General features: G+C 64.6%; 1 protein-coding gene across 3 annotated transcripts; it reads right to left on the bottom strand.

Annotated features, from left to right (window-relative positions):
* Positions 1-803: 803 nt before the first annotated feature.
* Gpsm1 (G protein signaling modulator 1) lies at positions 804-25,859 on the bottom strand. Of its 3 annotated transcripts, none has more exons than XM_027941930.3 (14): positions 25,792-25,859; positions 19,073-19,294; positions 18,329-18,464; positions 17,531-17,673; positions 17,070-17,193; positions 16,681-16,796; positions 16,221-16,376; positions 15,176-15,284; positions 13,936-14,059; positions 8,149-8,219; positions 7,235-7,414; positions 4,344-4,500; positions 3,597-3,805; positions 804-2,251 (listed from the first exon to the last, which is right to left on the bottom strand). In XM_027941930.3, the coding sequence occupies exons 1-14, from the start codon at positions 25,857-25,859 to the stop codon at positions 2,045-2,047; spliced, it is 2,022 nt and encodes a 673-aa protein (XP_027797731.1). In that variant the 3' UTR covers positions 804-2,044. The 3 variants fall into 3 exon arrangements, with proteins under 3 accessions (XP_027797731.1, XP_027797738.1, XP_027797739.1); XM_027941937.3 differs by having other exon boundaries at positions 7,247-7,414; XM_027941938.3 differs by lacking the exons at positions 19,073-19,294; positions 25,792-25,859 and having other exon boundaries at positions 17,527-17,673; positions 18,329-18,455.
* Positions 25,860-26,861: the final 1,002 nt, after the last annotated feature.

Here is a 26,861-nt window from a genome sequence, read left to right as displayed (position 1 = left end):
TCCGCCCCTCCCAGCCCTTGGGATGTCAGGCCTTCTGTGGTCCAGGCGGGTGTGTGGGGGAAAGAAGTCCCATAGTCCAGGCTGGTCCTGGCAGCACAGTGGGCACTGGGAGTGGCTACACCCTCTGGTCACTTCCCGTCCCATTTAGAGGGCCTATTTTCTCTGCCAGCCCCTGCCCACCTCCCCTAGACAGCAGGGGAGCCTGAGCTGTTTGACTGGCTCGTCTCCTGGGTGGGGACCCTATGCGGGCTCGAGATGGCCTGGCCTGGGCCTGCGGTGCTGAGGGCTTTGAGAGACTGTGCCAGGTCTTTAGGACCCACAGGAGCTTCCTGGTGGGACGTGAGCACAGCTGTGGCTGCCTGTGCCCAGCTGCCGCCCCTGCTGCCAGCCCTGGACGGGGCCCTGTGGGGTGCCCGCGGCCCGCACACCCAGCATGCTGCAGGTGCTCTCGGGGAGTCGGACCTGCCTGACCGGGATCCTGTGGTTGGGGAGGAGTCTGCATGGCAGCCACAGGGGCTGCCCAGTGGGGAGGGCTGCTCTCAAGGGCCACCCCCGAGGTACGTGGCTGAGCTCCCAGCTTGCCCACCCTGGGAAGCACCCTGGGGGCCCTGCCTGGGGACATGGACACAGTGCAGGGGGACTGCTTAACCTGAGCCCACCCTTCCATCGTCAGTGGCAGCAGGGACCGGCCCCAGATGCCTATGGGTGTTCGGGGCAGGGGCTGGGTGGTGGTGGGTGCTCTGCACATGTCCAGTGGGCCCAGCCCCAGGAAGGCCCACCGCTGCTTCTGACAGAGACGGCACTTGCCTGGCACACTTTATTTCTCAAGGGTGGATGGGGGGCTGGGGGGGGGACGTACCTCTCGGGCTGGAAAGGACCCGCTGACAACACAGCAGAAGTGTGAGCAATAAATATGCACGTACATTCAAGTATGAGGGCTCATCCCCGGAGGCCCGCCTCAGAGTGGTCCCCCGCTGAGCCCAGGGTCAGCCCTCCAGCTGGTCCCCTGCCTGGTGCCCAGGCTGTAACATGGGTGGGCACAGGCCCTCCCCAGGCTTGGGGAGGCATCTGGGAGGGCTGCTGCCTTCCCTGGTGTCTGTGAAGGTCACAGGCAGCCCCCGGACTGGTTCAGAAGGGCTGCCCACAGGTGGCGGCCGAGGCCTGTCCAGCAGGGGTTCCATCAGCGCCTGCCCTGGTCTGGGGATTGGGGGTTGGTGCCCTGTGAGCCAACTCCAATGTGTGGGGGGCTTTTCTCCCCGGGAAGGGGCTGCGTCATCACCCCCAGATGGCGAGGTGAGGGTGCCGTCGCCCACTGAGCTTGGTGCCACCCTAGGCCCAGGCCCCGTCTGTGTTGCTGGCCTGGGGCTCTAAGGCTTGGGGTTTGGGAATGGGTGTTCCTGCCCACCCTTCCCTCTGCTGTGGAGCCAAGGCTGAGCCCTTGGATCCCTGTGGGCTCAGGGCCGCCTGCCAGGGCCAGGGACTATGGGTGGCCCTGGACTGGGCTCTCTGTGACTGCCAACCACAAGGTTATAAGGGGAGACAGGCCCCAGGAAAGGGGTCCTGCCCTGGGGAGTGTTGTCCCCTGCATGGCTACCCCAGGACCAGCTGGGGGACAGAACATGCCTGTGTCCTGACAACCCCCAGAGAAGACCCCTCTGGGGGCTTGGGAGATGGCCAACTTCACATTTGGCAGGGCTGGACAGTGCCCTGGAGGGGAGGGTCAAGAAGCACCAGGTCTGGGGGCGACATGCTGAAGGCCCAGCCTGGGCAGAGGCAGAGCCAGACCTGCAGGAAGCCAAGGACCGTGGACAGAGGCATGCCCCACCCACATGGCACCTCTGGTCTGCGCCTGCTGCCCTGGGGAGGGGTGTGCCGTGGGCGTGTGCCCATGTCAGCTCAGTGGAAAGGGCTGGGGGCTCAGAGCTGGTTCTCAGCCATGGCTTTGGGAGGATCCAGCATCTTGGGGGCCATGGCCGTTGTGGACAGTCGTGAGCTCCCAGCGTGCAGGATCAGGTGCCCGCAGGTCTGGCTGTGGCAGGCAGCCTTAGCTGGCCCCAGGTTGGCACTGCTGCCGGGGCTCAGGTGGCCCACTGGGCTCCTGCTCTGGGCTCCCAGCGAGGTCCACGCGCTGTTCGTCCATCCGCTTGGCCTGGACCCTCTGGATGAGGCTGAAGAAGTCCTCGTCTGGCATGGTGGGACCTCGGGGCAGCACATCAGGTGGCGGGCAGCGCTGGTCATCGATCCTGGAGGACTGGACAGACACACATGCAGGTTGGTGGTCTTGCCCTCCCCAGGCCCTGGGAGGGGGGCCTGTCCCAACACCCCGAGGTCGGCAGACTTGCCAAAGTCAGAGGCAGTAGGCACTGGCTCAGAGGCCATGTCAGGCCTCCATGTCCACCTGGGAAATTAGCTGAGGGCTTGCCTGGCTCTGGGCTTGTGCTGGGATCCCTGATGTGGACGAGTCTCCTGGGGCTGTGTGCCCCGAGCCTGGGGCTGGCCTGCCCAGCAAAGCAGGCTGAACAATACTTGGGGCTTGGAGTGACCAGGCCCAGGAGACAGCTGCTAGGCGACCCCAAGGCCTGCACCCAAGACTTCCTGACCCCCAGGGACTGACCATGGTGTGGCATCCCTCAGCACTGCCCTGGAACCTGGGTTAGCCCTGGACTGACCCCAGCGGGCCTGTGGGGTGGGGTTCCAGGGCCTGCAGCATGGCGCTCCTTCAGGATCCCCCTGGGGGTGGGTGACTGGCCCCGTGGGCCCCACCCGCCCTGGCATGGAGAATGGTCGGCTGGAGGGGCATCTGAGCTTCTCTGCAGGGTCTGGAGAAGGAGGGACAGGAGCCGGCGGAGCCGCTGGAGCGTGCATGCGAGAGGGTGGGGGGCTCTGGGCTTCCGAGGAGGGGCTGGCTTGGAGGCGGCTCCTGGCCCACAGCCATGGTGGTGTCCCCTCTGTGGGAATGGACATCAGATCTGGAAACCTGCCGGCCAGGTGCGGGGCGGCACATCTGTTGCCCCACCCCTGGCCATTTTCCAGAGTCTTTCTGACCTGGAGACCCCAAAACCCCAACCACTGTGCCAGGCCCAGCCGAAGGGCAGGTAGACACACGGGTGAGCCTCCCGCTCACAGCCGTGTCCTGCCATCTCCGTGCTGGTGAGGCGGCCCACCTGGCCCATCCCGGGACTCGGCGCTGACCTCGATGTCCACTGTGTGGTCCTGTCTAGCCCATCCCTGCTTGCATCCCGCAGCTGGCCAGCAGCTGCAGGGGGGGCCCTTCATTTCCTCCACCCAGAGGTGGAGCTGAGGGAAGCCCTGAGGCCACATCCTGAGGCGCCTGGCAGTGCCCTGTCCCAGCCTGAGCCTGAGGGTGTCCCAGGCTGCTCTTCCCAGGGACTGTCGTCCCCCTGCATGTGGAGGCTCCCAAGAAGGTGGGGTCCAGGGCAGAGCACTCTGGGCACCCAGTGGCACTGGCGACGCAGCCTGCTCACCAGCCTGTGGCTCCCTCCCCTGGAGGGACCCCTCAGGGCTTGAGACAGGGGCCAGCCCACTGCAGGCCCCTAGGTGCAGAAGCCCTGACCCGGCTCTGGGCTGTGGCCCACCTGGTACTTGATGAGCATGTTGAAGAACTCGTCTCCCGGCTCCTGGGGGTCTCCGTCGCCACGGAGGTGCCCCACGTTGTTGTGGGTTATGCGCAGCCCAGGCAGGCTGCCCACACTGGCCCGCTGATCATCCAGCCGGCGACTCTGAGAGCTGGCGATGAGGTCGAAGAACTCCTCCGTTTGGGGGGAGGCTGTCATCGAGGGCTGGGCTGCAAGGGGCAGAGGGTAAGGCCTGGGTGGGGGGTGGCAGCAGGGCCCGGTGCTGAGGCTGGGGCCCACTGCAGGGCCAGGCCTGACACTGGGGCTGGGGCTAGCAGGGGGCTCGGACCTCTGAGCCCAGCCGGCCTCCAGTGCCTGCCCTGGGGACAGGGCCCAGGGCTTCTGCTGGCTCACCCTGCTGCAGCTGCACCCGCCTCCAGGGCCTTCTAGGAGGTGACAGGAGAAAGCCTGGCCTCCCGCGCACTGCGAGGCTGCTGCTGCACCCTGACATGGCGCGCTCCAGAAGGGTGGGGTAATTACACGCTTCCTAGGATGCAGCTCTGGGGGCAAGTGCGGGGGGCAGGGGGAGCGCTCTGTGACTAAAGGGCATTTTGCAGCTGGCCTGTCCCACCCTTTGGGGCAAAGCACTTGGGCACTTTCTGGTCAGCACTGGGTCTGGCTGGAGACCCTGGCTGGCCTGGCAGCAGGTGCGTGGCTTAGGGAACACCCGCATGTAGGAAGGATGGAGGCCCAGGCACCTACACTCACCAACCCTCTCCTCCAGGGTGGGGGCAGCCGTGGCCTCTGCGGCCCCCGCCTGGCCCTCCTCCAGGGGACAGCGCTGGTCCTCCATGCGGCTGCTCTGGAACTTGCTCAGCAGGTCAAAGAAGCACTCCTCTTCCGACGACGAGGCCCGTGGGATGCTCTGGAGGGGCGCGGGGTCAGGGCAGCCCGGCCAGCCTGCCCTGCCTGCCACCCCACTTCTCTCCTTCTGTGGCGGCCACCCCAGGCCAGGCCCCCGTCATCTGCCCCACACGTCCTGCCCCTGCCCGTGCCCTGCCAGCCTTGGGCTGGGATGCTCCCATCTAACCCAGTTCACAGCTCCCACCTCCTGAAGGCCTCCCCACACCCCACCCACGCTCCACCTGTGTCTGGCCCCCAGCATAGCACTCTCCAGTGTCTGCTGGACGAATGGACAGGCAGATGTGTGACCTGGCCATGACAGGCCGGGAGTTGACATGGCCACTAGACACATACTTCCAGTGGCAACCTGGCAATGATGGTTGATGGGGCCTGTCCTGGGCCCTGGGTGCCACAGAGGGTGGGGAGGTCCCAGGGCCTGCCACCTGTGGTAGGGAGGGCCAGTGGGAGCTCCTACACCCGCGGCCCGGCCCACCAGCCTCAGGGGATCTTCTTGGGCTGTAGGAGCCTGAACAGGAGGACCCAGGTTTGCCAAGATGTGGGCTGCTGAGTGCCAGACACAGCCAGAGCAGCCTCGAAGCAGGAGGCTGAGGCACAGAGGGGCTGTATGACATGTCCAAGGCTCCCCGTAGCAAGAGCAGAGCTGGAATTGGATACAGCAGCCCTGTGGATGGCCCTGTCTCAGGACTGGGGTCAGGACTCCAAAGGCAGAGGGGACCTTGCTGAGGGAGCCATGGGAAGGGGGCAGTCCTACTAGCATGAAGGAGAGCCCCACCTGTCTGCGGGCCTCAGGTTGACCCCCACCCCTTCACCCGACCTCTTGCCCGGCCCTGGGCTTTGTCCTCCCTTAGGCCTGAGCCCCTCCCCTGCCGAGCCAGGAGGGAAGGGAGAGTGGGTATGCAGGAGCTTAGGTGGCAGACCGCAGGCATGCCTGGGGCTCAAGGAGCCTGCCGGCCCAGGCAGATGGAGGTGGTGTGGACCAGGGCCTGCCTGACCGCTGGGCGTCGGGGGCGCTGCACAGGTGCCTCCCCAGGAGGTGGGCTCCTGACCCAGAAGCACAGCCACGCCTGCTGCAGGGGCTCTGGAGGGACAAGGCCCCTCACGCCTCAGGAGCATGAGAGGCCCACACGAGAGTCCCAGCAGGACATACTCAGGAACGTGGGAGCCCACCCCCAGGTCCCAGCCTCTCCTGCCCCCCACCTCTCCCTGCCCCCCACCTCTCCTTGCCCCCCAGCCCTTCCCACGTGAGGTTCTGCATTCCTCCCTGCATCCCGCTGCTTTAGTGGAAGTGTCAGACCTGGTCAGGTCCACCCACTCCCGGCTAACAGAGGCCCCTGTGCTCCCCTGCCTCTACTGCTGCAGGGACACCAGGGACCCCACACTCACGCTGATCACAGGTGCCGCCGGCAGCAGCAGCCAGGAGCTGTGTGGGGTGCCTGCATGTGCAGCACCTCCCGCCCGAAGCACCAAGTGTCGCCTCACTGCTGCCGGGACCCGGGGGCTCACCCGGTACTTAAATAGGACTAGGGTGAGGCTCAGCCTCCCAGAGCCCGCCCTCCCGAGCTCACTCGCTCACACAGCGTGCACGACACACACACACACACACACACACACACACACACACACACACACCACGCTCTGCTCCGTAAACACTGAGGTGGATTCCCTGAGCTCAGCAGAGCGCTCCCTGGCTCCTGTGGGCGGTCATGCTAGAGGGCTGTGGGGGTGGACAGTTTATTTGAAAGCCCTTTTCCCACCCGATACCAAGGCCCCTGGGCTTCCTTCCAAAGCTGGGCCACCTCTTCCTTCAGCAGGTCCCCAGGCAGCCCTCAGCCTGGCAGCGTGGCCTGGCTTCCACCCCAGCTGGGCTGGCGCCCTGGTGGCCGTGGCCCTGGCTCCTGTGGGCAGCCCCAGCCGGCCTCAGCTGCATTTGCTGTGGCCTTACTCTAGGCACAGGAGGTGCCTCCAGGTCCCCAGTGTCCCTACACAGTCTCCCCATGACAGAGGCGGAGCCCGGATGGAGTAGTGGCTCTCGGCACCTGAAGGAAGTGGGGGCCCTGGCAGTCTCCAGCCGCGAGGCACTGAGGACACCCAGCACCCTCGCGCCCTCGGCAGGCCAGAAGGGTGCTGATCAGGCTGGGGAAGGGCTATTTTTAGACTATTTTCTAGCTGGTTTGATGCAGATGTCCCGGGAGGGGCTCCAGGCTGGCCTCTGACCGGACTCCACCTCGGCCCCCATCAGTGCCCCCCTGCCTGGAGAGGCCTGCCAAGCCCTGGGGACAGGGGAACTACAGGCAGCAGGAGGCTAGGCCTCCAGCCTACACCTGCCTGACCGCCTCTCTGACCCCACTGCCCATCCACACGCCTGGCCATCAGCCCACCCAGCCCTCCCTCTATAAGTTGCAACAAGAGCTGACTGGGGCCAGTGCAGGGTGGAGTGGGGTCTCCTGGACCCTGACCAGGAGGAACCCTGGGTAGATGCCAGCTTCCCACTGTGCCCTCCTTCTGGGGGGAACATGCTCGTGTGACTCATGGGAGAGGGCCAGCCAGAGTGAGGCCAGAGCACCCCTGGACTGGATGCCCCGAGGCCAGGCGTGATGCTAGATACTGCCCTCCCCTGAGCACCCCTAGGGTTGCAGGGGTGGCATGGAGCCAGGAGGAGGGCCAGGATGCCCACCAGGACCTGTCTTCCCAGCGTGACCAGGCTGGCTGTGCCTCCTGGTCTGTGGGGCACCTACCGTGTGAGGTACCTGCACTCGGACGTCCGCACTGTCCAGTGGGGAGTGGCTGCCTCCCCGGGGCCTCCTCTCAGCAGTGTCTGGCCCTTCCTGGTACTTCCTGCTCCTCATGGGGAGAGGGAGTGAGTCCCTGCCTGGCCCCCGCCAGTCCCCTGCATGGTGGGTGTCTCCATTCTGCTCCTGGGGAGGGGAGGCAGGCCAGGTATGGGTGGGGCCATTCTGGGCCAATGTCCACCACCTCGGGACCCTGCAGGGAATGCCAGGAGGGTGCAGTACACCCCACTTCCTGGGTGCACGCAGTAGGCACCAGGTATCCTGAAGGAGGAGGAAGCTGGCAGGGCCTGGGTGGGGCAGGGAGACTCATAAATGTCAGCCTTCCCACTAGCCAATGACAGTGGCCATGGCGTCCCTGTGTCCTGACCCCATGCCAGGCCCCAAGGGCCATCCACAAGCGAACACGTTACACTAGAGAAACAGGAGGCTCAAAGGGGTTGAGGCCCTGCAAGAGCCTCAAGGCACCCACACCTGGGACCCCAGGTTGTGTCTGGGGTTCAGTGAACCCTGCCAGCTTTTCACCTTGGACAGAGTCTGAGTGGGCAGGGACAGAAGAGTCCAGGGGCTCACCAGGACTGGGATCCAGAGGCTTGGTGGGGGCACTTGAAAGGACCAGGCCTGCCCCTAGGCCCACAGCAGGCAAGGGGGAGGAGCAGGGCCTCTGGGGGCCGGTGGCAGATGGGCTAGTGAAGGCCTCAGACTGTGGGGGCACATTTATCTCCCAGTGGCTGGGCTGAGCCTGGTGGTGGCAGCTTGACAAACACGGCTCCCCAGGCTCATTAACCTGCTGCCCACACACTGGCCGTACCTCTGCTGATGTCCATCCCCAGGCCCCCCAACCCCCACCAAGCCTGGCTCACCCGTTCCAGGGGGAGTCTCAGCAGGTCCCAGGTCTCTGCACTCAACCTCTGGGTCCTCTTGGGCCTGGCCCCTGGAAGACAGTGGTGCCTGTTCAGCTCACGAAGCCAAATGGCCCAGGCCAGCACCCTTGGGGACTGAGGATTGGGTAGCGCGGCACCCTGCTTTCCAACCACACAGTCCCCTCATGGGCACACTGACACACTCCAGCCAGGTGGGGGCGCCGGGGGTCTGGGCCTGCCCGGGCTCAGGGTGGGCTGGCATTGGTGCTCCCCAGACTTTCCCCAAGGATCTGGACGAGGCCCTCTGCCCACCGCCCGGAATGCCCTTCCACCATCAATGAGGCCCACAGGCTCCATTCAGCGGCTTCCTCTGAAGCCCCCTCACACTCTGGCCTGGGGGCAGGTGGCGCTTCTGGGTTCGTTCGAGTTTACTGTGGACAACCCAAGCCAGGGCTGGGGTGACCAAGGCCTCAGATGAGCCCCAAGTCAGTCCCATGCAGGGCCTTTCCCTAGGTTCCTTGGCCCCTGGAGGAATGGCTCTGAACCTGGGCACTTGGCAGCTGCTGGCGGGCAGGGCAAGAAGATGAGCCATGGGAACCCATGTCCTCCCAAGAGCAGCTACGTATCCCAAGACTGCCCAGCTGCAGACTCTGTGGTCACCATCCTGCCAAGGGGCCCTGGGCTGGCCTGCAGCTAGACTGCCCCCAGGCCTCTGTCCCAAACATGTCCCTGAGTGGGGGCAAGGTGCAGTTCAGTCCTGGATCCAGTTACGGCCCTGTCCCAGCACAGGGACAAAAGTGAGTCTGGCCTTGGGCGGCTACTCACTGAACACCTGCAGGACAGAGCCAGCCAGGGAGAGCTAGCCTGGAGGCCCGTCCATGCAGGGAAGGTTGACCAGAAGAAAGGCGACAGCACAGCATGAAGTTGGAGTGCACACAGCCCCCAGGCCAAGCCAGGTGAGCCTTGCAGGGAGGACCAGTGGGGCTGGGCTGGCAGGGACCAAGGGTTGGCACTGGCCCCTCTGAGGAGGTGGCATGTGAGATAGAGGGGGGTGCAGCCAGCCATGGAAAGGCTGGGGACAAGAGAGGGAAGAACCTGGTAATGTGGGCACCTCAGCCTCTGTCCACCCCCACATGCCCTTGCACCTCTCCAAGGACACTGCCCTGCCAGGAATGGGTGGGCCTTCTCTCCTGGCCTGGCAGACCCTCACCAGACCCTTCACCCCAGTCCTCCTGGGACCCAAGCACCCCGCACCCGCGGACACATGCTAGACACAGCTCATCTCATGGTGGCGTGCGCCCATGGCCAGGGCTCGCGAGGTAGGACCTGTGGATGGGTGGAGGTGCTGCTGGCATCAGTGGACACTCAGAGCCATCCTGGCACTGCCCACATGGGGCTCACCTCATAAAGCAGCCTGTGGATGTCTGCAGCAGGCAAGGGTGGGAGCTGGATGGCCAGACACCCTCCTGTCCAGGCCACCACTGAGCCAGAGAGCAAAACAGCCAGGGCCTGTGGGCACATCCAGTGGACAGTAGGAAGGTGCTGGGCAGAGGGCCACCTTCACCCCACCCCTTGGCCTGGGGCTCTCAGCTTAACCCCCCAGGACACCAGAGGAAGGGGAGCCAGCTCATGGCAGTCACATGGTGCCCAGGAGCACCTGGGCCTGGGGGACAGGGCTGGAGCACAGCTACCCATCCCAGCCTCTCCAGCACAGCTAGGCCACCCGCCAACATCTCCCCCAAGGCTTAATCATGGACCTGGGCCAGACACCATCAAAGGGTGAGGCAACAGGCCATCATGCTGCACAGCGTACCTAGGTCTCTCCAGTCCCCAGACGCCCCTGCGGAGGAGAGCAGGGGTGCCGTGTGGGCTGTTGGCCGCCACCCTGCAGAGTCCATGCCTCTGCCCCTAACTGGGGAGGGATCTGCCTCCACTCAGAAAGGGGCAATGCCGAGGACTCGCAGAGTGTGAACGTCCAGAGGCTGCAGATGTGCCCAGGAGGATGCTGGTGGGCAGCAGATGTTACCCTAGTGGCCCAGGGTACCAGCTACCAGCACCCCCAAGCCTGTCCATGGCACTGTCTGATGGTGGGTTCCTAAAAATGGTCAGGGTGGAGAGGACAAGCAGAGGGAGCCAAGGACTTTGGGGACCCAAGCTGGTCCCTCCACAGCAAATGTCCAGTTGTCCTATGAGCCAGTGGCCCAGAGCATCTGCAGCAGGTGGAGGAGGAGAGGCAGGGGAGGCACCTGAGCACCCCCAGGCTCTGAGGAAACCCCTCCCCGGGCAGACACTGATCCAGAGGGCGCTGTCTTGCAGGAGCCTATTGAGGGATCTGGCCAGGAGGCCAGAAGCCAGCCCCTGAATACGCCAACATGGCCCTGGGCATCCAGGGCCACCCCTGAGCCAGAGAGCAAAGCAGCCAGGGCCTGTGGGCACATCCAGTGGACAGCAGGATGTGCCCCCTACCCCCAACACCAGGGCCCTAGAGCAGGGCTCCTGCCCTAGCCCTTGGCAGTGGTGGCCAGGGTCCTTCCTCTGCCCCTGGAAACAGCCTGGCTGCTGGCTTCTCTCACTCTGGACACTGAGGCACTGGAAGAATGTGGCAGTTCTGCTGAGGGGACAGGAAGGGGTGGGGTCAGGGTTCCTGCTGCCTGAAGAGCTGTTGGTGCCCACCCACCCCCAGATGAGGAAGGCTGGTCTGAGACAGAAATGGAGACAGTCCAAAGCCACGTGGAGCTGGGGGGCAGGCATGCCATGGGAGGGCCCAGGAGTCCTTAGAGAGTTAGGAGGCCCCTTACCACACCCAGTGACAACCTGGCTCCACCTCTCTCTGATGCTCCCTGGAGCTCGGGAACAAGATGCGGTTTCCCCACCTTGTCTGCAGGACCCTGCAGCTGCTCTGGGCCACCTGGCCCTCTACCAGGAGTGGTCTGGGCAGGCTCTGGCTAGCAGAGGTGGAGGTGCCTGGTGGGTCTCTTACAGCAGGCCGCGTGGGCGGGAGGCCCTCTGGGCCCAGCTGAATGGACCCTCTGTCTGGATTCTGAGAGGTCCTGAATCCAGCCACCTCCAACAGCTGCATGCCTTTGGCTGAGCTGCCTGACCAGGGGCCTCAGGCCCTGACACCCCCTGCTGCGTGTGCAACTTCCTGCCCCTCCCCTGCCAGAGTCTGACCTGCACACTGTCATCATCATTTCTGTGCAGAGCAGCTATGTCCAAGGGCTGTCCCTGGGCACCTCCCACCCCAGCAGCCTACCCTGCCTGCTGACGGCAACTCGGATGGTCCAAATCCCAGTATTTCCTCTTATCAGCCAGAATCTGACCCCTTCTCAGCCCGCTGGGACCTGTGTCTGTCCCCTGCCTGCTACTGCACCCAGCTTGCCCCTCTAGTGCCTTCTCCATGAAGGTCTGGAGACAGACCCGGGCCTTGTTGGGCTACCACCTTGCCCTCTGGCCACAGAAGTGGTCTATGGCTGTTGGCTCACAAGGTGTCCCCCAGAGATGCTGGGCAGGGGCAGCTGCGTGTAGGGAGGAGCAGAACTGCACGCAGACTCAAGGACAGCAAGTTTTTTTCTCCAGCTGCACAGAAGCCCCCCGTTTGTATCAAGCCAGAAAACCCACTGGGTCCTGGATGCCTGCTCTCCACTAGCTGCCCAGCCCACCTACCACAGGGAGGCGACCTCCTGCCCAGCACAAGCCCACGCCCACCCCCCCACAGGGTGAGCTACGCCCATCCACACCCAGGCACTGCAGGGCCCGGCCCACTGCCTGTGCTGGCTCCCTGCGGCCCCTCCGGCCTCCTTCCTCCCCTGTGAATTCCCCTCACCCTCTCTCCCCAGGAGGCCCTCCTCCACCCTATTGGGTTTGTCTCCCAGGTGCCCTTCTGGCCCCCGTGTTCCAAACCACACTGACTGTCTCTGGATATGCACCTGCCCAGCCCCAGCCCCACTGGACAGTTTCTGGAAGCCAGGGCCAGCCCACCCCCAGCACTAAGTCCAGATGAATGAAGTAAATGAACCATGTCAGCCTCGCAAAAAAGCCTTTCAACCCCCCCCCTCCACCCCAGCACAGGGTCCAGACCAGTGTGGCCTCCAACGCCCCCACGGCCAAGCTCACCTGTGTGGGGGTCTCCCTCGGGGCCACCCCGACCCTCAGGGTACAGGCCTGCCTTCAACAGCTGCATGCTGGGGCCGGACGGACCCAGGCCTAGGGCAGCCACTCTGGAGCACAGACCTCATTCCCACCGTGATCCCGGCATGGATGTCCCCAGCTCCACTGCAGCCTGGCCACTGGCAGCCTGGCAGAAGGAGGCTTCTGGGGGCCCCTAGGCTGGGAAGGTCCAGCACACAGCAGAGCAGAGGAGCCAGTGTGGAGGACAGACGCCGCCTTGTCCTGGGGCATTCACCCATGACACGCCCCCATTCCTTGGCTCAGAGGAAAGCTGCAGGAGGACATGGAGCTGGCAGCCTGTGAGCACCTTCCTAGAAGCTGCCAACCCTGCCCCGACCTGCTGCGGGGGGCTCCTGGAGGGCAGTCGCTCTGGCCAGGGGACACTGACAGAAACTCTCTCGGCAGAGCTACCCACCCTCAGAAAATCCCAGCCACAGGCACCAGGGGCCACATGGTGGCACATATCCCCTCTGGGGATCCTGAGGCTGCTGCAGGTGGGTGCCCTCAAAGCATAGCCAAACAGGGCCTGAGGTGGGATTCCTGGAGCTGGGGCCAGGTGAGCCGGGGCAGCTGGCCCCCAGCTCAGTCTCCCCATCCCCTGCAGGTGGTCTCAGGGAGCCAGGCAGCACCCACCTCACCAGCCCTTCCCTCGTGTGTACGAATCTATTTGCTTTGCAGAGAACAATCTGTCCTTGTGAGTGCACACTGCTGACCTGCACAGGATGGCCAGCAGTCTGTGAATAAAGCCATTAGAGTGGCCTTGGCCTGCGTGGGCCTCACCTGATTGGAACTCCACGAAGACAGGCTCCCTTGAGCCCAGCCTACTTGTAGGTGACCTGACACCCCCCTCCCAGAATGCCCTCCCTGGCCATCCTGATGATGGGCACTGACCCCTTGGACTGCTCTGGGAAGGCGGGTAGGTGGGTGGGGAAGCCCTGGAGCTGGGGGCAGTGAGTGGCCCTCTCCTGTCTTTCCTGCCATTGGTCCCATGTGCTCCATGATTGTGATGGAAGGGGCTCAGGATGACTGCTGGCCTTTACTGTCCCAGGCCTCCAGCTGTCCACTACTGCTCTGCCTGTGCTGTCCCTGCCTCCTGCCTGCCCATGTCTGTCCCACCTCTTTCAACGTCACCTGATCCCTGCTCTGCCCTGCCCCTACCCCAGCACCTGGGACACCCAGTCTCACCCTCTGCACACGATGTTTGTCCCACCCACTGTAAGCTCCCAAGAGCAGGGCAGGAGTCTCTCTCCTGATCCAGCACAAGGACTGACAGAGCAGGTGCGGGGATGTCAACATGCCCTGGGGACGGGATGAACAGCCCGAGTTGCCTCTTGGAGACTCTCCACCTCCGGGGGTTCCCTGCCTCCTGGGGCTCCTTGACTCTGGGGCTCCTGACTACGGGGGCTCCCTGCCTCTGGGGCTCTTTCCTTATATGACCACTGTTAACAGCCCCTCGACCTGGGAGGTACCCCCTCCTCGCTGCTTGGCCCCAGGCAGCCGGCCCTGTGCTCCCTGGGAGACTTGCTCCCAGTGACCCTGTCACACCCTGCACAGATACAACCCCACTGTGGCCCAGAGGTGAGAGCCCCTCATGAACAGGACCGCAGCCCAGGAACTCACCCTGTGCCTCATAGCCAGCCAGGTCAGGCTTCTCTGCAGCTGCTGGGCTGGTCAGTCTGCCCAGGGCCAGCTGCAGCTGAGCGACATTCATGCGGGCTGTAAGCTCCCCGTTGCGGTCCCCGATCTGCAGCAAGCAGGGGCAGGTGAGACTGGGCAGGGGACAGTGAGGAGCCCACCATACACCATCCCTGACTTCCTAGGCTGACCCCTGACCCTTGGGTCTCTGAGGGAACTGGGCCTCACTGTGGCCCTGGGAGTGGAGTCAGGCATCTGTCCTTGGATGTCCCCAGCAGTCCCTAGTCACACCCCATAAGTGCTCAGAGGCTCAAACAGCCTGGTTTTGTGCCACGTGGTAGCTTCCTTCTTGGGCGCCCTCTGGTGGGTGGTCAGCTTGGCCAGCCCCAGGGACCCTTGCACAAGGTTCCACAGGACCCTCCTGGGCATCTGCATTGCTCGGAAACAAGCCAGAGAGTGGGGCATGGGGACTCCTGCGTGGAGCTCAGAGGGCTCTGGAGCCCCCTGCCTGTGCTCTGGGGATGTCCGGGCAGGCCATGCTGGCCCCATAGAGAGGCTCTCCAGATTTCTGCTCTCACAGGGATCTCCTGTCCCTCCCCATGTACACCTGGGCACCCAGACTCCACCCACTCAGCGACTCCCACTTGGGGCTATGGTGGTCGGGCAGGCACTGGCCTATCTTCAGCCAGGGAGGCCGAGGGGTCACTAGTGACATCCCTCCCTGACACAGGAGGACTGTCCTGGGTGTCCTCTCCAAGGAGGAGGAGACTCGACTTCCAGGAAGGTGTCTAGCTGAGGGGCCCAGAGGAAGCCTCCAGGGGGCTGGCCTGGTGCCCTGGGCTCCTCCAGTGGTCACCCTCACCTCAGTGGTGGGCACAGGCCTCCCCCTGGCCCACCCTGGCCAGTCTCCTCAGAGGTTGGGGTAGGGAAATCAACAGAAGGACCCAGTCATGGGTCCCCTGTGGGGAACAGTGACACTACAGGGGGAAAACAGGTCCCCTGCCCCCTCACTGCCCCCTGCCACACAGTCAAGCAGCCACCAGGCCTCTGAGGGACCTGGTAGCCGAGGAGGCTGCTGCAGACCTAGAAAGACAGAAGGGGAAGTCCAGGAAGGACACCAGCACGCAGAGGTGCGCCTGGCCCTGCAGTCAGAGCAGGCCAGGCGACGCCTGAGGGCCCCGGATGCCCGCAGGAGCAGTGGCCCTGGGAGGGCAGGCCCGCTCACCTCCTGGGAGATCTGCAGGTGCTTCTTGGCGAAGGTCAGGGCCTGTGCAGGGCTCCCCATGGACACGTACGTGTTGCCCAAACTCCAGCATGCACGGCCCTCGCCCACTCTGTGGAGGGAAAGAGTCCACACCTGCCCTCCCCAGGCCTGCCCCCATCCCAAGCCCCTGAGCCTGCTGACGGTCAGGGCCCCCTCACGTCAGCTGCCACAGCTAGAACCCATGGGGCGTGTCCCAAAGGTCCCTAGAGGCACTGACAGGGCAGTCGGACAGCACATCCTGGTCTGCAGTGACCCACAAATCCAGCCACCATCAGGGAGAAGCCCCAACCCACTGCGCCAGTTCCCCTTCCCCTTAAAAGCATGGACTCAGAGGCCCCAGTGTGGGAAGCAGCCTGCCCGAGAGCCTGCACTGCCTTCGGGGCGTTTCTGGCCCCTCAGCGTAGGAGGCAGGCGGGACCAGCGGGGTCAGGGAGCCTCCTGTGAGTGGCTTGCCCCATAATGGCAGGTGAGCCTTTCTCCCCGAGGATCCCTCCACCCTGGGGTCATTTTCAAAACAAGGTGGAGGTAGCTGAGTGCAGGGCTTGGGGCATCCAGCAGCCCTTCACTGCCCCATAGGCACCACCTCTGGTTCCAGGCCACTGCTGTCCTCCATTGGTTTCCCTGGAGGAAAGCCTGGGGCCACTAGAAGGCAGACAGTCCAGCAGCCCTGTGCCTCCGAGCCCTCTGTCCACCCGACCTGTGCCCAGGGCTGCATCTCAGGTGTCGTGTTCACACAGGCATTGTGGGGGGCAATGGGCCGGGCCATGGGGGAAGCCCACCAGTGTGTGCCAAGGGTCCCTGTGGGCGGCACTGCCCATGGCGGGAGTGGCTGAGGCCCAGGTGGGGCAGCCCCACTTGGGGCCACACCACAGTCAGTGGTGCCCCAGGGGCTCAGGCTGAGCCATCTCTCCTCAACACCGCCCTCCCGCTCTCCCACCCCTCCCACCACGTCTGTGCGCACCTGTCACCAGGGCCCTCCCGCCCCTCCCACCACATCTGTGCGCACCTGTCAGCCAGCTCCTGGGCGATGAGCAGGTGCCTCAGGTGGTACTCGGCTGCCCGCTCATAGTCCTGCAGCAGCGTGTACGTGTTGCCCAGGCTGTAGCATGCCTGCGCCTCCACCGCCTGGTCCCTGAGCTGCCGGGACAGCTGCAGGGTCTTCCTGCGTGGGGTGGGGGTCAGCCTCCAGGAAGCAGGGCCCGTAGCATGTCACTTGGGGTTGACTATGGGCCTGGTCCTGATAACCAGCTCTACCTGGTGGCAACTACTCAGGCCAGAGGCAGAGGTGATGGCCCAGAGCTCTGGCACAAGCTGGGGAAACCGTGACCTTTATCTGCCTTTCCTGGAGCCCCCACCTGGCTCCTGGGGAAGCTGGGTGGTCTCAGTCCCCACCTGGAGTCACCTCCTGGGCTGGTGTCCAGTTCTCCCAGGGACCTCCCTCTCCCTGGGGCTGGGGGGATTCCTACTTGTAGTACTCAGCGGCCACATCAAAACGTCCCAGGAAGATGTGGGCATTGCCTAGGTTGCTGTAGGCCCTCCTCTCAGCCGCCTTGTCCCCAAACTCCTTCGCGATGGCCAGGCGCTGTGGAGACAGACACAAGACCCAGGCTCGCAGAACAGCCTGGGATCTGAAGTAAGGCAGGTGTTGCCTCTCCTGCCCAGGGTCGCTGTCCATGTCTGTGTGTCCAGAGGAGCATCCGGGAACCCCAAGATGGAGCACAGGTGCCGGGGTGTGTGGGCACCCTGCCGTCCTGCTCTGCCCAGCTTGGAGACTGCCAGGAGGGCCCCTGGGGCCAAGTGGAGCCGGGCTCTGCTGCTGCAGCGGCCTCGCCCCATGTCCCCAGGCCCAGCTTACCTCCTTGTGGAAGGTTGTGGCCTCCGTGAAGTTCCCCAGCAGGTAGTGGGTGTTGCCCAGGTTGCCGTAAGCCCGGCCCTGGGCCGCCCGGTCACCCAGCTCCTTCACCAGTGACAGGTTCCTCCTAGGAGTGGAGTCTGTCTGAGTCTGTCCCTCCCAGCTGCAGGGAAATGGCCACACCCACCTCCCAGGTGAGAAGGTGCTGGGTGGCCCTCAGGGGTGTGCCATGGACACGGGCCATGGGCTCCTTGAGCTTTAGTGCAGGCCGAGCTCCAGGGCTGGGGGCTGGGTCAGTCCCGCCAGTCCCTGAGGTGCAAGTGGAGGTCTGCTGGTGGGATCAGGGCAAGGGCTGCGAGCTGGGTGGGGTGCTCTGTGCCTGGGGCTGCTGCCCAGTCCAGTGTGCAGCACAAAGCTCAGGAAGCAGCAGGAAGCTGGACGTGCCCGCTGCCTGCCCCACTCACTCGTAGAAGGCGGAGGCCCTGCGCAGCGTCTCACGCACGTCCGGAGGCAGGTGCCCGGGGTCCTGAGCGGCGCTGCAGCACAGCTGCTTGCCCTTGGCGTGGTACACGTTGCCCATGTTGTACAGTGCTCTCGCCTCCCCGACCTGTGGAGGACCCAGTGGGCAGTGCCCCGCTGTCCACCCAGCAGTTCCTGGCTGGGATGTCACCCCAAGTGTGTGCCAAGCCCGCCAACAGCTGTTCTGGAGCCTTGAGGCAAGGACTCAGGGGACACCTACTCCAGCCACCCTGCCCCTAGCCTCAGTTTCCCCATCCGAACAAGAGGAACAGAAACACTTTTGTCATAGAGTCGTGGGGGGAGATGGGCCAGGGATGGTCAGCCTCCTGCACCAGAGGCTGGGGTGACATCCAGGACGCCTGCCTCTCCTTTCAGAGCACCCCACTGGCGGGGCCCTACAAGGAGTGGCAGGGACACAGGCAGCGCTGGGGAGACGAGCAGAGAGCAGAACCCAGGCTGGGCCAGCTGCTGGGGAGGCCGAGCCTCACGGCAGGAGCTGGGGCAGCCCTGTTTCTGAGGGATCTGGACTCTCCCAAGTCCTTAGGGGTGTCTCTGCCTTCCCTCTTACGGGGGGACAGCTGAGTGGGGATGAGTGGTTCATTGCCTGACCATGCCTGGGTCTGGACCTAGGCCAGGGGGCAGGGGTGGGAGGAGCGGGTGGCCAAGGAAGCCACCCCTTCCCTCATCCCCTGCTCCTGGACCAAGCCCCTCCTCTGTCCCCTGCTCTTAAGCCAACCATCTACCTTGTCCCCCTGCTCCTGGGCAATGTCCAGGTGCCGCTGGCAGCAGACAACAGCCTCATCGAATCGGCCTAGGACCTTGAGGGTGTTGCCCAGGTTCCCACTGGCCTTGGCTTCCCCCATGCGGTCACCAATGGTCCTGGAAAGCAAAGGAGTGAGGATTGGTCAGGTCCCTGAGCCCAGCAGGGAGCCTGAGCAGGTGGCCAGGCCAGGCCAAGGGCACCAGCCTAGGGCTGACCAGGAGCCTGCGTCTCCTGGGTGAGGCTGGGCAGGGTCACTTCCTGTGCTGCCTGCCCTGCTGGCCCCCAGCAGCCTGCAGAGCTGCCATGGTCCACAGGGAGCCCAGGGCCTGCCGTGGCCCCTGCAGGCCTCAGGCGGGGCTGGCAACAGGCACTGGCCTTGCCACGATGTCTGCAGCGAGCCTCTGCTGCACTAGACATCAGGACGTGGGTGCCCAGGCCGCTGGGGGTCCTGTGGGCAGGGCTGGTGGAGGAGGAGCTGCCCAGGCGCGAGGCAAGGTGGGTGCCAGGGACAGGCCACAAATGGGACACAGCACGTGTCGTACCCTCCGCACACACTGACACACGTCGCAGCTTGAGCACAGGCCCTGGGGGGACTGTAAGACCCCAGCCCCTTCCAGGGGTCCTGTCAAGGGCCCTCCCTAGGATAGGGCAGTGTGTGCCCGCCCTCCTGCCACCCCAGGGCAGGTGTGGCTGCCCCTTGGGCCTGTGTCCTGCAGGCACTCACCGGGCCAGCAGCAGGTCGTGTCTGTGGAACTGCAGCGCCCGGGCGTGCTCCTTCAGGTAGAAGTAGGCATTGCCCAGCTGGCTGTAGATGGCGCTCAGCGTCTGCAGGTCCTCCGTGCCCACCTGCACAGCGGCCTCGAAGAAGGCCACGCCCGCCTTGAAGTCGCCTGCCTTGCACAGCCGCTCTCCCTCCAGGGCCAGCTCCAGGCACGAGGCCTCCATCCTGGGCAGAGGGAGGGGTATCATGTGCAGCCATCCCTTGAGGACCCAAGCTCCTCCGTGGCCATGCCATGGAAGACGTGCCTCCGCGGGCTGTGGCAGGGCCACCCCGTGCTCGCACACACCTGGCAGCAGCACTGTCCCAGACCTGCATTCCCGTGCAGCTTCCCTCACTGCCTGCCCTTGGCCACCGGGGCCAGGAGCACCACCTGGGGAAGGCATGGGGGCCTCGGTAGTCAGTGTTTGACTTGGCCGAGCTGCAGGGAGCTGGAGCAGACCCCACCTGCCACCTTCCACAGGTCTCAGCAGCACAGCTAAGGGTGCCAGGTGCCCCATGTTCCCAAGAGGCCCTGTGAGAGACCCCCCAATGCCCAGCAAGGGCAACTGAGGCCACAGGAGTAGAATGTGACCCAGCCCCTCCCCATCCTGCACACAGGGCAGGACATGCACCTTCCCAGTAGGAGCACATGCCGGGTCACTGCCAGCCCTCCAGCCTCCAGGGGAGAGCTCTGCTGAGGGTCACCCATCCTGAGACACCCAGAAGCACCACAGCTGCAGCTAGGGCAGGCCTGAGAAACAGCTGAGGAAGGGAGTGGACGCCGATGTGCCCCAGGGTGGACCTGGCCCCTCCAAACCATCCTAGCTTCCGACCATGAATCCTGCCCATGTCCAAGGGCCCAGGTCCCCTTAGTGAATGCCCACAACCAGCTGGAGGCTGGCAGAAGCCCCTAAACTCACAGAGGAACACACAGCTCTCAGGCCTCTGGGGTGCAGTCTCAGGACACAGTTGTCAGGGGAGGAAGACAGGCTGGGGTCACTATCTGCCCCTCCCTGCTGCGGGGCCCCGGAGCTTCAGTCTGCCCTTCTGTCCTGCTTCGATTGGTCACGAGGGCCCAAAGCCTCTGCCCTGCCGGGGCTGGAAGGGTGTTAGCATGGGTGGAGGGCACAACAAGTGGACACTGGCTGGGGGTGAGAGGAGGGTGGCCCCAGTGCCTAGGCAGGAGGACAAGGGGCAGAAGAGGCAGAGGAGGAGGGAGCTACTGGGGAAAGGTGCCACAAGCCCCAGCCCGGGCACCTGGACAAGGGGGGCTTGGCTCTGGGGCAGGCTGGCTGTGGTCCTTATTTTCTCTCTGTTGCTTTTTGAAGTGAACCGTTTGTGGAAAACCTACAGAGTGATTTGCCAGACCACCAAGTGCCCTGTGCCACGCCAGGCGCTGCCCTGCCAGCCCCGGCCAGCGTGGCTCTGGTCAGGAATGATGGGGGTGTGTCGCGCAGTGTTTCTTGTCTGAACCAAATGTCCCTTTGACGCCAACACAATGTCCCACTCACTTTATTCCTGTGTTATCAAGAAAATGGGGCGTTTTGAACTTTCTCAAGGTAATGGCACCACGTGAACCGATGGGGGTGGATCCCCAAGAGGCTGGCCCAAGCACCCTGCACCCCATGGGCTCAGGCTTCGTGCTGGGCCACACTGGCCTGCTCCAAGCCAGGCCTGCTGGGCCCAGGCACTCTTGGCCACCATTCAGCTGGCCAAGAGCTCATGAGGAACTACACTGTGCCTGGCCCGGAGCCTGACTCTGGGTGCCACCCCCTGGGGTCAGGGGGGCTGTGGGGCCTGCCTCTCCTGGCTGCAGCAGTCAAGGACAGCAGGCTTCCTGCTCCTGTCACCTCCCTGCTTCCCAGGGGCCAGCACAGCCCACCTGGCCTCTCAAGGACCAGGGGTCAGGGGCACGGCCTCGACCAGAAGGCCAGACCCCTCAGGCCGCCAGCATGTAGGGTCTCCATCCCTCCCTGCTCAGATCCTCAGCAGTCACCTTGCCGAGCCCTCTGGAAAAGGCCATCCAGATGCCACACTGGTCAGTGTGACCCATGGTTGCCGTGGCAACCTACCACAGGATCGCTCCCCGGCTATGGCCAGTGCCGCGCACAGGCCTCTTAATTAAAGCCTGTTTGTGCCTGCCCAGGGCTGCTGTCCTTTCAGTGCTGTGGAGGAGGGGACCTGGGGTCTGGGGGGGTCTGCTGCTGGCTAGGGAGTCGCCCCTCCCCCCCCCCCACCGTCCTCCAGGCCCAGAGTGCAGCACGGGCTTCCGCCTCAGGAAGGGCTAGGGCCAAAGGGAGCACCAGCATGGCCATCCTGGACCCAGGATGGGTCTAACCCAGGCTAGGAAGGTGGGGAGTCACCTGGCGAGGCACCCGCCCTCCACCTATCAGGACACCCGGTTCTGCTCCACCCTCTAGGCAGCACCCGGCCCCAGCAGGGCACCCATCCTGCACCTCTTCCTCCGAAGGTGGCGCATCTTCTGCACATACAGCCACAGCTCCAGGCCCACGGGCAGCAGCAGGGGACGGGGGCGGGGCGTGCCGTACACCACCTTGCACACTGCTTTCTCCGCCAAACTCAGGGCCACAGGCTGTCCCTCCACGCTGGGAGCGGGCATGGCAGGGACCTGCACCTCTCTCCCACCAGCTGTGGGCCCCAGGGATGGACCAACGTGGGGTTGACCTGTTCCCCCACACCTCCAGGGTGGTCCAGGGCAAAGGTTCAGCGGCCTCTGCTCCAGGAGGAGCAAAGAGGTGCCCTGGGGCCTCTTTCCCTGGGTCCTGATGTGGATCAAGGGATCAAGGGCAGCTCAGAGGCAGGATGAGCACAAACAGGAGGGGCGGGGAGTAGGAGCTAATCCTCCTCCACCTCTTGGGGCTGGGAGGGAGTAGAGGGGCCAAACCCAGCTGCATTCGGGTGCAGTGTGCCCATCTGCCCAGTCAGCACCAGCTTCTCAGCAAACTGACTAGGGTCTGGCCCTGTGCCAGGGCCTGGGTCCTCCAGGAGCCTGGGGCTGCACACAGCGGGTGCTGGTCAGCGCTGGTGGATACAAGAGTGGGGACGGGCACTGCAGCCCCCAAGAACAGACCTGTTCCCATCTGATGTGTACAGAGGCTGGCAGATGGTCTAGCTCTCCCACCTGGAATGCCTGCCAGCTGCCAGGACGGCCCGGCTGAGGGCTGGGCAGGGTCAGCACTTGGCCTTTCCTGTTCTCTGCAGGACCTGGCGTCTAGCCTGCTCCCACCTGACCCCAGCCCGGCCCAGTCTGCAGGCTCAACTGACATAGAACACAGAGTCCTCAGCCTTGCCCAACTGTCTAAGGTAAGCTCTGGGCCCTAGGTCCAGCCAAGGTGTAGGGCCACTTGGGGCATGGGGAGGCTGTCCCTAAGTCAGTGGGGTTCTCCTAACCCTCCCAAGATCCTGGTTGTCCTCAGTCCCCCAGCCCTGACCCCGTGAGGAGGCAACAGTGTGACCCTCCCTGGGCAAAGGAACTCCCCAGAGTGTAGAGGAGGTACCAGCATCCAGCTTGGACAGAGGGTCACAGGGGCTCAGAGAAGGTCTCGAATCCAGGGCCCCGCAGGGCAGGGCACGGATGGAAGACCAAAGCCTCATAAGGGCCTCCCAGCTGGCTCACCACTGGGTGCTGCCTCACCTGGGACCCTAGGACTACCCGTGAAGCTCCCCACTGCTGTTTGAGGTGGGAGGTCTCCGGAGGTTGAGCAGAAGGGACCCAGGGATGGGAAGGAGGGAGGCACAGCTGGGGTCAGAGGGAGCTGGACGTTGGGCCTGGGGGCTCGGCTCCCTGAGAGGATCTGGTGGTCTGAGCAGAATCAGGAACCTCAGGGTGGCAGGGAGGGTTTCCAGGGCCTGGGCACTACTCTCCCAGCCACTGACCACCTTACCCCAGGACGCTTGGCTAAGGCAGGCAGGGCAGGATCATCTCCTTGGTCGGTACCTGTTGACATGCCGAACCCCGGTTCTGCACCCTCACGTCAACACAGACCCCCTGGGCTCCCAGGCCCTCCATCATGCCTGTGGGCTGCCCTCTCCTGCCCTCTCGGGGACCATGCCAGCCTGGTAGGGACAACTTCCTCACTCAGGAAGAAGATCCTAGATCCTCTGTCCCTCCACACCACCTCTGCAGGCTGTGAGATATTGCCTGTCAGTCTGTCCAGGGCCCATGTGCACTGGGGACCCCGAGGGCTGCAGCCACCCTGGGCAGACAGAGGCCAAGCTATCTGGAGCTCCAGAAGGTCTGTCCGCCCCAAGGTCTACCTGACATCCCACTCTCAGGGTTAGAAATCAGAGATGGAGGGTTCCCCAGGGCTGTGGGCTTAGCGCCCCCCACTGGCCACCCCTATCCTGAGATAGGTAGCCTTCCCACCTGGGATTTGACACCTGGAAGCAGATGCACTGCTTAATTAATAAGCAACATTCTCCACCTCCCAGGAGGAGAAAGACCCTCCCCAGCGCCTGGGGACCAGCCCCACTTTGTCCTCCCCTACACAATGGCCCTGGCCTGATCCTCTTCAACAGGACCAGGATGGCCACCCAGCACCTCTCCACTGAATGAGGCTGACCAATGCCACACCACAGCACCCAGGAGGTGGGCTACCCTCTGTCAAGATCCCACCAGTGCCTGTTGGTGACCTGGTTAGTGAAGTGGTGACCAGCTCCCTTGTGGCCAGCTGGCTGACGTGGCGACCATATCCTGCCCAAGCCCTCTGGCCTGGCCTTAGTACCCAATGCAGCATGCTGGGAGAAGCCATCAGCCCATGGCCCCACCTGAAGCACATCACCCTGCTGGCCAGCCACCATTTCTGATGGTGCCCCGTCAGGCCTCCTGACACAACTGTTAGCCTCCACCAGACTCTAAGACGTCCTCTGGTGTCCACTACCAGGCTGGCTCCTTATCCAGTGCCCAGCTCCTACCATGCGCAGCCCTGGGCCCCTCAGCCCTGCTGTCCACTACCTGAATCCTTACAGGCCCCTCCCTCCAGGACTGTTACCCATACCCTGGGCCAATGCTTGCTCACAACTGGCCCCAAATCCCGGCCTCCTGTCCAGCCACCCCTGGAGAGAAACTACAATGACTCCCCTTTAACAGCCAAGGGGGTGGGGAGAGAGCAGGGGGCAGGGAGGGCTGGGGAGCTTGGGAGGAGTGGGGAACTGCTGGAGAGGAAGTGGACATGAGGGCCACCTCGCTGTAGGAGAGACCTGAGGTCAGCTCACAGGGATTCCAAGGGCAGTCATTCCTTAGGGCCCTGTAGGGGACACTGCCTGGGGAGAGGGCATGGGGTGAGCGGTGGGGGTGGCCTGCCCCACACCAGAGAATGCTCCATAAGGGTGCCCGTGGCAGCTGCCCGGGTGCACTCTAACAGGGGCACCCCAAGGTGGGTTCCCTGATGCCCCTCTCCTTCCCAGCCCCAGATGGGAGGCAGGAGAGAAACACCCAAGTCCCCCTCTTGTGGGGCTTCCCAGCCACTTGCCCATCCCCCCAGGCCCATGCTTGGCTATGTGGGGTCTCCCAGAGTAAGGCCCTGAACTGCATGGGGCCCATCCTGCCCACAGACAGTCCTTATCAGTTCTTCCCCTCGCTGGCAGAGGACCCAGAGCAGATGCCACCCTGCACATCCCCCACTCCTGGGAGCCCTGGGGAAGGTCTGAAGGCAGGTCTCCAGCACTGGCTGCCAGCAAACCTGTCCTCAAGCCCCTCCACCCATGGGGGCCAGGAGACAGACCGGGGGTGAGGGGGGCCGTGTCTCTGAGCAGTACACAGGGAAGAACAGGCACTGGAGTGGGAGGGGACACTGGCCACCAAAGCCTCTTTGGAGTGCCCAACAAAGGCTCGCTAGTATCAGACTTCTCTGGGCCAGGCCTCTAGCAGGAGCTTCCTAAGTGTCAGAGATGGTCAGAGGAAAACAAGACATCCATCTCTCAGTCAGGGGCCAGTCTGCAGGGCCACTGTAGGGAGCTGGGCATGCCTCTGGGCAGCCCTTGCCCAGCACTCAGGCCCACCCAGCCCAGCCTCTACTCCAGGTGGGACGCGGTGAACTGGCAGCACCCTGCCCACTTGGGGGACCATGTGCCCGCAGCCAGGCCCAGTGTACCACTTTGAGGAACACCCTTGACAGGCCAGGAGTCTCCAGGCAGGCACATGGGCAGGGGAAGGGCCACCCTGTCATCCCCGGTGGGCATAGGCACTGTGCCCAGACGGCTGGATCACATGTGAATCTGCCAGGAGGCAGGTGCCTTTTAGACAGGCACACACCCACCTGGCTGGCTGGCTCCAGCCCCTGGTCCTGCTGGCCTGGGACTGGGGGGGTGACCAGGGGGGACAGGGCCCCATCCATGACAGCGGGTCTCTGGCCATGCCACCCCCTGCGCCGGGTGTGGGTGTGTGTGTGGCAGCGCCAGCCTGGAGAGGAGCTGCGGGCAGCGGCCCCCCGGCCGTGCTGGACATGCAGCTGCTAGCAGAGCGGTGGAGGCGCCCGTCCCGCGGTCGCCGGGCAATGGGAGGGGGCTGCAGGCAGAGGGCCGCCGCGGCGCCCACCGCAGCCCGCGCGGCGGAGGAGGCGCGTCCCCGGCCACGTCGCGCGCCGCCGCGCCTTTGTTCCCGCGGCCGCCTCCCGCCCGCCCGCCCGCCACCCGCGCCGCCCCCGCCCCGGCCCGCGTCCCACCTGGAGTAGAGGCGCCGGGCGGCCGGGCCCGGGAGCTCGTCGGCCGCGGGCGGGGCGGGGGCCGCCATGGTCGGGAGCGGGAGGCCGCCGGTCCGCGTCCGCGCCCGCGGGAGGCGCCGAGGAAGTGATGTGCGCGGGGCGCCGCCGCCCCTCCCGCCGCGAGCTGTGATGTCACCGCCGCCCGCGCGCTGGGGAGGGGAGGGGAGGGGGCGCCCACCGGCCACGGCCGCGCCGCCCGCTAGGGGCGGGAAGCTGGGGGGCTGGCAGGCCCGCGGGCCACCCCTGCAGGGGTCCAGCGACCGGCCTGCGCCGGGCAGGGCTGCCTGTGACCGGCGCGGCTGCGGTGGTTACCCTCGGGCGCCTCGTCTTGGGCTGAGGAGCCAGCTTTTCCTTGCCTCTCGGCCTCGTCCTCCTCTGCTCCTCCCGTCCAGCCCCTGGCGGTGGGGTGCAGGGCCATGGGGATGCCTGTCTGCCTGCTTTGGGGTGCTGAGGAGGAACACTCTGGCCTGGCAGAGGAGTTGGTGGCACCCTTGCAAGCCCTCACCTCCCTGAAGTTGTGCTCTGGGGACCTCTTGCTGCCCCTTCCAGCCTTGGTCTCCTTGGAGAAGGGGCAGGGAGGGCAGCTGGGGAGCCCACCCAGGGTCCCAGAACCTGTGCTTTGCTGCTGCCTCCTTCCTCTGAAGCCCTGGGAGCAGAATGTGCTGCCCTCAGAGTCTTCCCCCAGCCAGCCTTGGGCACCAATGGGCGACCCAGATTGGTGGTGGGCATCCAGCCCCTGACCTCCTCCTGGGGCCCTTTCTCCTACAAGGCTGCTCCCACAGGGCCCAGGGTGGCTGGGACCACCCAGGGCAGCCCGCCTGCTGGGGTCTCACCTTCTCACTGGTCCTATTTCTCCAGCCCCAGGCCCAGTCTTCCTGGTTCGTCGGGAGGCTGCAAGCCCTGGCACTGTGGCTGTGACCCGTGATGGCAAGGGACAGTCCAGGGGTGGGAAGAGGCTGTGTCCATTCCTCAGGAGCTCCTCCCCACACCCGGCCCTCCTGGGAGAGCTGCCCAAGGTCAGAAAATGCCAA

The sequence above is a fragment of the Marmota flaviventris genome, chromosome 13 (assembly GCF_047511675.1).
Source record: "Marmota flaviventris isolate mMarFla1 chromosome 13, mMarFla1.hap1, whole genome shotgun sequence".
In the NCBI taxonomy this organism is placed as follows: Eukaryota; Metazoa; Chordata; class Mammalia; order Rodentia; family Sciuridae; genus Marmota; species Marmota flaviventris.
Note: the sequence above shows the minus strand (reverse complement) of the source record. Positions and strands in the feature narration are given on the sequence as shown.

Bases quoted from the DNA above. Each gene is read 5' to 3' on its own strand.
- Gpsm1 (XM_027941930.3), bottom strand. From the start codon at position 25,859: ATGGCGGCCCCCGCCCCGCCCGCGGCCGACGAGCTCCCGGGCCCGGCC. The intron at 16,797-17,069 runs GTAAGCTGGGCC...CTGTCTCCACAG, and splicing joins CCACAACCTTCCACAAGGAG to CGCCTGGCCATCGCGAAGGA. The intron at 2,252-3,596 runs GTGGGCCACAGC...GTGTCTGTCCAG, and splicing joins ACATGCTCATCAAGTACCAG to TCCTCCAGGATCGATGACCA.